The 8,482-nt window shown below is 41.8% G+C and overlaps 1 protein-coding gene across 1 annotated transcript in view; it reads left to right on the plus strand.

The window, feature by feature from the left end:
• The window catches only part of DNAJB6 (DnaJ heat shock protein family (Hsp40) member B6), an 80,321-nt gene that overhangs the window by 64,342 nt on the left and 7,497 nt on the right, over positions 1 to 8,482 (plus strand). The window contains exon 9 of the mRNA XM_019530596.1: positions 3,363 to 3,569. Within this exon, the coding sequence (XP_019386141.1) occupies positions 3,363 to 3,569 (207 nt within the window). The remainder of the gene's footprint in view (positions 1 to 3,362; positions 3,570 to 8,482) is intronic.

An 8,482-nucleotide genomic window follows, 5' to 3' on the forward strand; every position in this document is an offset into this window, starting at 1 on the left:
GCTCCTAGTCTAGGTAGGGTTTTTTTTTTTTTTTTTTTTTTAATCAGTCAGCCTTTGCCTTAACTTGTTTGGATGAAACAGCTGAAGAGTGAGAAGAATATTATTTTTATTTACAGATGAAAAATGGTAATACAGAGAAAATGTTTTGTGAGACAAAAGTCTGTGACAGCCAGGAATTAAACCCAGGTGTGATTGGAAACTGATCTAAACCTGTAACAGGACAGAAGTTCTGTCTAGACCAGTTTAAAAATGGCAGAACCTGGTCTAAATTAGGCCTGAATGGATGTAGTATCAGACTTAATTGGTTTAGGTTAATCTGATTTATTCAATTTCTGCTCCCCTGTCCTGCTTGCCCGCTGCCAGCTGACTGCTGGGAGGGGCGGTGGCTAGGGAGAGGCCGAGTCATGTGGAAGCACCCCCCCCACCCCTTTTGGCTTCAGCCAGGGGAGACATCTATGTTCCCCACCCCTCTCCCAAAAGTGCAAATGTGCTTCATTCACTCCTGATCTAATATATGCAGCTTAGAGAAGCCCGCATAGATTGGATCTGTTTTTCTTTGGGTCCATTTGAATATCTGGACCTAGTCAAAAGTAGCTTATCTATATGAATGTCTCCTTAGAGGGGTTGGCTGGGGTTAGGTGCAAGAGGAACATCTACAGTAAGGGCGGTGCCAATGTGTGGTGCCAGCTTCGTGATACAATTTCTCTGAATTCCTTGCATTTGAAACTGCTCTGTTCCTGTTGACTGAATAAAAGAAGGGTTCTGCATCTGACATAGATGGAAATAACTTAGTTGAAATCTGTGTGTATCTGTGTGGAGTATAGGTAGGTTCAGCTTTCTGTAGGGAATACATAGAAAAATCCCAATGTTTCAGTAATAGCTAAAGTTTCCAATATGTGCATCTGCTTGCCAGTATGAATTCAAGTGTGCATGGGGAAGATAGAACCTGTACATTTAAAGGAGAGCTGTGCTGCCTGTGTCCTAGAGAAGAATCTCCTCCTACCCTTGCAAATTAACTGGTAGGGAAATAAGCCCCCCTCCCATGTCTGCTTAATTGGCACACTTCACTTCCTTCCTGAGTGATTTTTGTTCTTACTATTTTAAAGGGGGGGCTCATAATAGGCTTGGTATAATTAGACCTGTAATAAGCACCCCTTGTGCTATTTGTTCTGTGCTCACAGCATCTTGAATGATAATGAGGTTATTTAATCTTTAAGGACTTGATTCACTTGCAGCAAGTTGAGATTTAAATGATGTTCATTGGTCCCAATCCTGCAGTGTGCTGAGCTCCTCCTTGTGGTGCCTTTGGTATTAGTAGCAGCTGAACATGCTCTCCTCATCAGATCAAGGTTATTGAGTTTGTCAGATGCAGCCATGCTGCAGGCTCTCTGCTGTGGACAGCATACTAATGCTTAGACGACAGCTCACCCATTGCTTTCTCAGAGTTGATACAATTATCACATAGGCAGGTTGCACCTAATGCAGAAATTGTCTTTGATTTTTTTTTCATGGTTTTTTTGTTTGTTTGTTTGGGTTTTTTGCCCTCTGCCTGTCTTTCCCTTGTTGCTTGTGCTTTTGGAATGGACTGAAAAAACATATGCAGGTAACATAGGCCTAATTGCATCTTAGTGCAGCATGTACGCTGGTTCTTTTACTTCTGTAATGTGCCTGCCAGTGATCTGTGTTCAGAATTGCTTTTCAAGCTGAATTCACTTAAATGTAAGCAGGATAAACAGTTATGCCATTTGTATTTATTAGTAACTTTACATGACTGTGTGGAATTGTTCAGTAAAATAGAACACATTTTGGGGACTTCAGGGAAATGCTTACTACCTAGCAACTAGTAAAAATCTTTGTATGATAGCATCAAAGGAATTGAAACCACATGAGACTTGCTTAGGTCACTGGATAACAATTGGCCTTCTGTTGCTTCTGTCATTACTTCATGCACGCGTAGTGCTCTTCCATCTGCAAAGCACTTTTCAGACATTAGCCAGTGTAACACACCCATCCCAACTCAGCTGATGCCTGATGCACTGTGGAAAAAAATTCCAACATGTGACATGCCAACTTCTGATGCATATAAAATGATGCTGTGTGTCATGAGCTCAATTAAAAGTGGTTAAGTAATTGCATTACTAAGACTCTTTGAAAAGCACCTTTTGTGACCTATCTTTATCTTCCTTTTCCTTCAACATTTTCCCAATGAGTAGCTGCTTTTTTATGTTCCTGGTTTAGATGTTGGCTCCTGTGCCTTCCTCCTCCACTTGTCCCTTGTTCAAGTTCTTTCTTCTCCCCAAGACTGTTTCCCTTTCAGTGCGCTTTGCCATGTTTTGGTACCTGTGTTCTCCCCGTTAGCACCTTGCTATTGCTACAGCTAGGCAATTTCTCTGAATGTGCATAGAGATTGTACTGTTTAATACAGCTTTTCCCAACATTTAATTTGATTTTTCACTCTCTTGTCTTGTGTGCTGCATATTCCATTTTTTGACTTCTCAAATCCTGCTTTCTCCCCTCACCTGTTTCCTTTTAAATCTTCCCCCACACTGGCATGCCCCATTTTAGGCTTCTCCAATTTCTGCTTTGCCTCCTTAAAACCAGGTTCATGATCTCCAAACCTCCTTCAGCTTTCAAGGGACTTTCCCTTTTGCCACTAGGCATATTCCCCCTTACAGCAGGAGTGACTTCAGCAAGAAGTCTTCAGCCATCTCACCATTGCTTTGGTTGTCAGCAGCAGCTGGGGAAATTGGGAAATACTTGATCAGTTGTGCAGAGCTGAGCCCTCTCACTCTGTCTGTTGGGAAGATGAAACTGGGCACCAGGAGCCTTACCATCATGGTGGAATCTGGGGTGGTGGTTTTCGGGATAGATTCGGTTTTCTTCTACATGCAGAGTTCTGACGGATCTGGGATGCATGTGTGGACATTCAAACCTCTCTGGTGGCAGAACCCTTTCTTCTGCTGACAGCTACTCCATTTCCACCAAGTAGGAATGCACGTCATGATCTTGCAGCTCAGCTGCTGCAATGGAGTAGTGAGAAGCTGCTCAAAGCACCTGCCTGTGCATGCGTTTTAACAGTTGGTGTTAGTCCCAGGTCTCATGTGAGGGCAGAAGTATGCATGTCTGGTTGGTAGTTTAATGGGCTTACAAATGGAGAAACTGAGGCACAATTTTTAAGTGATTTGTTTAAGGTAATGGATATAAACAAAAAAAACAAAAAACCTGCTAGTATTAGGGCTGTAACTTGGTGGTTCCCAACTTCCAGCCCAGGTTCCAGTTGTTGCAGGTTAAACAAAAGCATTTTGTGTCCTGCTCACTTTTTTTTTTTTTTTTTTTTTCTTTTGAATTGTCTGCTTTTTCAGGTGTGGCAGATGAAGAAGCATTTGCTGAGGAGTGCAGACGTAGAGGACAACATGCCCTACCTTCCCAGCCTACCAATCCCCGCCTTCCGAAGTCCCACAGGCCTGCCAGTTCCCCCAAATATGCCTATCATTATAATAGTGATGAGGTGGAAGATCAAGATAGAACTCGGGTTACAAGCAGCTTGGAGACCCCTTTTCATTCATCAGGTGTGCACAGAAATATTAATGAGGCATATGTCAAAGCTGACTCTCCAGACAGTCCCCCAAAGAACCCCAAATCCCGAACAGGAAAACATTGTTGTATACTGACTTAATGCTGGCATACAAGCAGTAATCCAACTTGTGTGCTTTGTCTTAATTAGCTGTGCTGTGCAACTTCATCTTGATTCACAGATGTCCTGGGCATGTACTCAAAAGTTGTGTGAGACCCAGTAAGACTAAAAACAAGAATGCAGTTAAAGTGTCTTTTGCATCTAAAATTTGAAGGCCTTTTAAAGAATTCTAAGTCCTTAACTAGTAATGATGCTTTTGCACATTCATTTATCAAAACAGTGCTTGGCTTTCCTGACCCAAGTGAGCATAAGCCCAATCTCCAGAAATTTTAATACAGTTTTCTGGACGCTGGAATTTCTTGAGCACTATTGTGCTTTGCATGGATTTTGCATGATCATTTGGTATGGTTTTCTTTAGTCTGTTTAAAAGCCTGGAGGTAAACAAAGAAGTTCAACCATTATTATGGTCACTTCATGACTCAGGTAAATGGTCAAAATCATTTCAAGCTCAGTGACTAGTTCCCTTTATGTTCTCCCTGCTTGCAATGTACTTGGGTAACAAACTTCTTAGCTTCAATTAGTTTGAACCCAGTATCTATGGTCATTCAGAAACCCCGGTCCAGCAGTCCTGAAATGTGCCAAACCACCTTATAAGCCAACTGGGGTCTTATCCAAGAAAGCTGGCAGAGCTAGTGTTCAAAATAAAGGGCCCTTCACAGCAGTGCTGAAGCTAGTCAACTGCCAGAGAAAAGAGGAAGAGAACTAGAATAGGGCACAAGTGGGAGACATTTTGCCTGAATTGGGACTGTAGGATTAAGCCTTTACTAAGAAAAATAGGATGTAGCAATAATTTCTCTAGAGAGCCCCTTATAGCAATAAAGAATAAACTGTAGATGGATATAAGGAGAAGCTATCTCTGTCATCAGTACATGCCCATGGGCCGCCAGTAATATATGCATGCTATTTTGAGTTCCTCTTCTAGCCAAACACCTAAAATGGAATCAGTGAAGTAAACTATCTAATTAAATTACCCATTGTAAAATAGGCTGTTCTAAATATTTACATCATAGACATGTAAATATTAAAACTTTTTAATATTTATATTAAAAAGTTAGTGTAAATGTGTGGTTATTGTGCAAGATTGTCTACAAGAAATTTTGTAAATTCTGGATTAAGTGTGGTTTCTGGTTCAGTGAGGGAAAATTTGTTACACAAACCATATACAATTCAGTATAGATACAGGTGTTTGTTTCAACATCTTCAGTTTTTTGTTGCCTTCCCATAGAAACTGTATAGTCTCCTGTTACTTATATTTTAGTAGGCTTTTTTTACTGATAATTTTTAGTAGCCTTAATGGTCTTCAAGAATATTTAAAGATCCCTTTGTGTGTTCTGAAACCACACTTAACCTCAAGCAGTTTTGTAACCAGCCCAAGATCACTTGTTACTTGGGCTGTAGACAGACTGTAGGTTTGTCAGAAGTTTGAACTACAAGGTTTGTTTTCCCCCTTGAATGATATCAAGTATTACCCTGTATTAACCTGTAACTTAATACTAATAATTCATTTGTTACTTGGTACATTTTCGTTTGCTGGCATCATTGAAAAAGGAAATCATCTGAACATCTAGTTTAACTAATCTTGATCTGTTTCTGCCATGGACTACTCCATTAGGAAGTCATGACACTAGAAGTGTATCATATCTGGGATGCGGTCTTTTCTTTACAAATACATGGCTTCATGAGTTGAACATTTACTAACCTTAGTAAAATCACTGTTGCTTATCTTAATTTATTACCCTATACCTTACACACACATTTCAATTCATATTTGGTTGGCAAAATTTAAAGCAGTGCTGGATTTTTTTCTAATGTAGATTAATAGGCAAGAAACAGTATAAGGAGGAATGGACATGAATAAATCCTAACTCTACTCCAGATCACCACTGGCCTGTCTTGGGTGGGATACGGTAGAAGCTGCATCACTTTCTGGGCAGAGGGTGGGAGTTAGTCTGGCTTGCTGCCTCCTGGCTTAGCCTCTCATGAGGGTGGCATCCCCTTGCAGAAGATTGTTCTCTCACAAATGGCAACAGTGATGGCTCAGTTACAGTGGCAGGGCTTTCTGAGCTGCATAGACTTATGAGCTTTTGCTTGACCAAGGGGCCTAAAAAACTTGCTAATTGTTTAGTTATCATGTTTAAGGGCAGGTAAGTAGATTGTCTGGGTTGGTTTACTTTTTTTTAACACCTCTGCTAGGTTGTCAAAGCAGGTAGCTATAGAAATAGCTTGGTGTGCAAGCTAAAGGGGAAAGCTTGCCAAAGTTATTCTGTTCCATAAAAATCTGTTCTAAGTTAATTGAAGTGAAGGTGCTTTTTATATAGGGTAGGCAAGTGGAGCTGATAAAATTATGCTCCTTTTATCTGATCTGAATGTAACAGTGAGGCCAGTTAACAGTGGAAACAACCTGCCTAGAAGAGAGGTAGATTTTTCATAGTTTAAGGTTTTAAAATCTAAGGCTGGTTGGCCTTGTGGGGCATGTTAGAGCTCAAGCAGAAGCTCTGGAATTGTGGCATGCTACAAATCAGGCTATATTATCACAATGTGATAATCTCCTGATCTTAAAATGTATGACTGAATAAATCTTATTGTGAAATAGTTATTTCAGTGTAGGATTTAGGAAGCTATGAATGATCTTAGTTGTATAACTGCATGTATTATTTAGAAGGGAGATTTTTAATTTCAAGTTTCATATAGCTGTTAATGTTTGGACATAATATAATCAGATGCATGTTAAACCAGACAGGGTAGCACATACCATTTTCTGCAGGACAAACTCCTGCCTTCCCACTGTTGCTGGGAAGCCCTGTGTGCAGAACTGAACCGTTGCTTCTGCTTTTTAAGGACTACTGTGCAAGGAATAGCTACAGTCTAGACAGTCAGCAAATGGAGCTTAAACACAGCCTTCTCTGAGATGAGACCCAGAAGGCAATGTGCCAATGACCATGAATCTGTTGCCAGTTTCAATGCCCCCACCATGTTTAAAGTGCACCTGCTGCCATACCACATGAAGGCAGTAGTAGCAGCCAAAGAGCAAAGCTTTCTGACCCGGAGTGGGAAGAAGATGCATCCATTTCTTTCCTACTTCTCTGCAGTCCTCTGAGTTAAAAGATCAGCATCTGGCTTCTGCTACTGACTCTGTTGGGTTGGAAAGCAGGTCCAGAGGGGAGCAGAGAAGGATGCTGTGTGCTAATTAAAAGCAGTGAAACCAGTCTGTTGAACTGGTTCGTTTGTTCCCCACTCCTGTCTGCCAGCCTGCTTCTTCCTATTCTTCTCTGCCAGTCAAAAGAAGAAGTAAGGGAACAAGACTGTTCTCACCATCCTGGCAGCATGGAGAGTTTAGTAACTCCAACTTCAAGCAAAGGAGAAAGCCCTATCAAGAGGATGAAAGGGATGGAGAGTAGCGTTTCCTGCAGAGTGCTACTATCTTTGCATACATACTCCTTCAGTTGCTTCCGGAGGCATTGGTTTGCTCTGAAGCTCTAGGCTGAATACATCTCTTATCTCTGAAGACTCAAGAACATGCAAAATACTTTGGAACTCGATTATGGATTATCAGGAGCGTTGTAAGGACTAAATTGAAGATGGCTTAAATCCTAGGAAGGAGGTTTCCAGACTTGTTCTTGCTGTACTGATGAGTGCTGTTTGATGGTGTTTGCTTCAGTTTTAAAATTACTTTAAGGAGAGAATGGTTTTTAGGTTTCTTATGAGCTAGAAGCCAAGGGCTGGTGGGGAGTTAGTAGTATATAATATATACAAAGATTATCTTGGTTCTAGGAATGGTGAATTACTACAGATGGCTGTTTTTCTGTACTGCGTCACCCATTCCTGTTCATGATAGTTGACAAAAGCAAAAACCTGGAAGTTGAGTTGGAATATTCAACACACAGAAAGTGTCAGTCTCTGATGAATGTGAACATTTGAATAACCCTTCCCACAAGCAAACCCAGAGCCAGTTTGACCAAAACTTGACTATGTGATTTCTCAGCTAGCTGCCTCACATTGTTGACCATGGACTGCACCACTGACTCTCCAGAGAAGAGCTATTGCAAATTCATTTAAAGTTAATTCTAGTGGAGCAGCTGCTTGGCAATTCAGATCTGGTTCTCCAGTGACCTTGGGGACAATCTTGAAGACAGATCGTACACTTCAAATTTAAGCAGCTGCTCAGGTAAAGAAAGAGCTGGAGGACTGGGCACCTTTTAAGAAATCATGCAACTTAATCGATTCAGTGTGATGGGGGCCATCCTAGGGCCAGACGCAGTATCAGCCCGCCCACCTGTATAGGGCAGTCCTCCCTGATTTGCTCACCACGCTATGATATATTAAAACTGGATGTAGAAATGCAGGACACTGCTTATTTAATGCCGCGGTGCCTAGGGCATTATACATGGCTCCAGCTTCCCTTTTAATGTGTCCCATGCCTTGCAGATGGCATCCAAATCGCTTCTAACTCCCCCAGCCCTATTGCTGGCCCACACTAGGCCACTGGTCCAAACTATCCACTGTTACTCCCCTAGCCCCATTGCTGGGCCATACTCAGCCTCTGGCATCTGGAGACTTACCTTGGTCACATGTCTCCTCACTGGAGCTTCCTGCTTCTCATTAGGCTTCTAGTCCATCTCACTCTACCTCTTTACTGGGGTCACTACTCCACCCCCTCCCTGGGGCTATGGGGGCCTACATCCCATGGGCCTCAGTTGTCTGTTGACATGCCTGGACCCCACTCTTGGCCTATGACCTGCTCAGGCCTCAGGTTTCCTAGTTTCATAGTTTCTAGGGTTGGAAGGGACC

The sequence above is a fragment of the Crocodylus porosus genome, unplaced genomic scaffold (assembly GCF_001723895.1).
Source record: "Crocodylus porosus isolate Cpor-Errol unplaced genomic scaffold, CroPor_comp1, whole genome shotgun sequence".
NCBI classification, from domain to species: Eukaryota; Metazoa; Chordata; order Crocodylia; family Crocodylidae; genus Crocodylus; species Crocodylus porosus.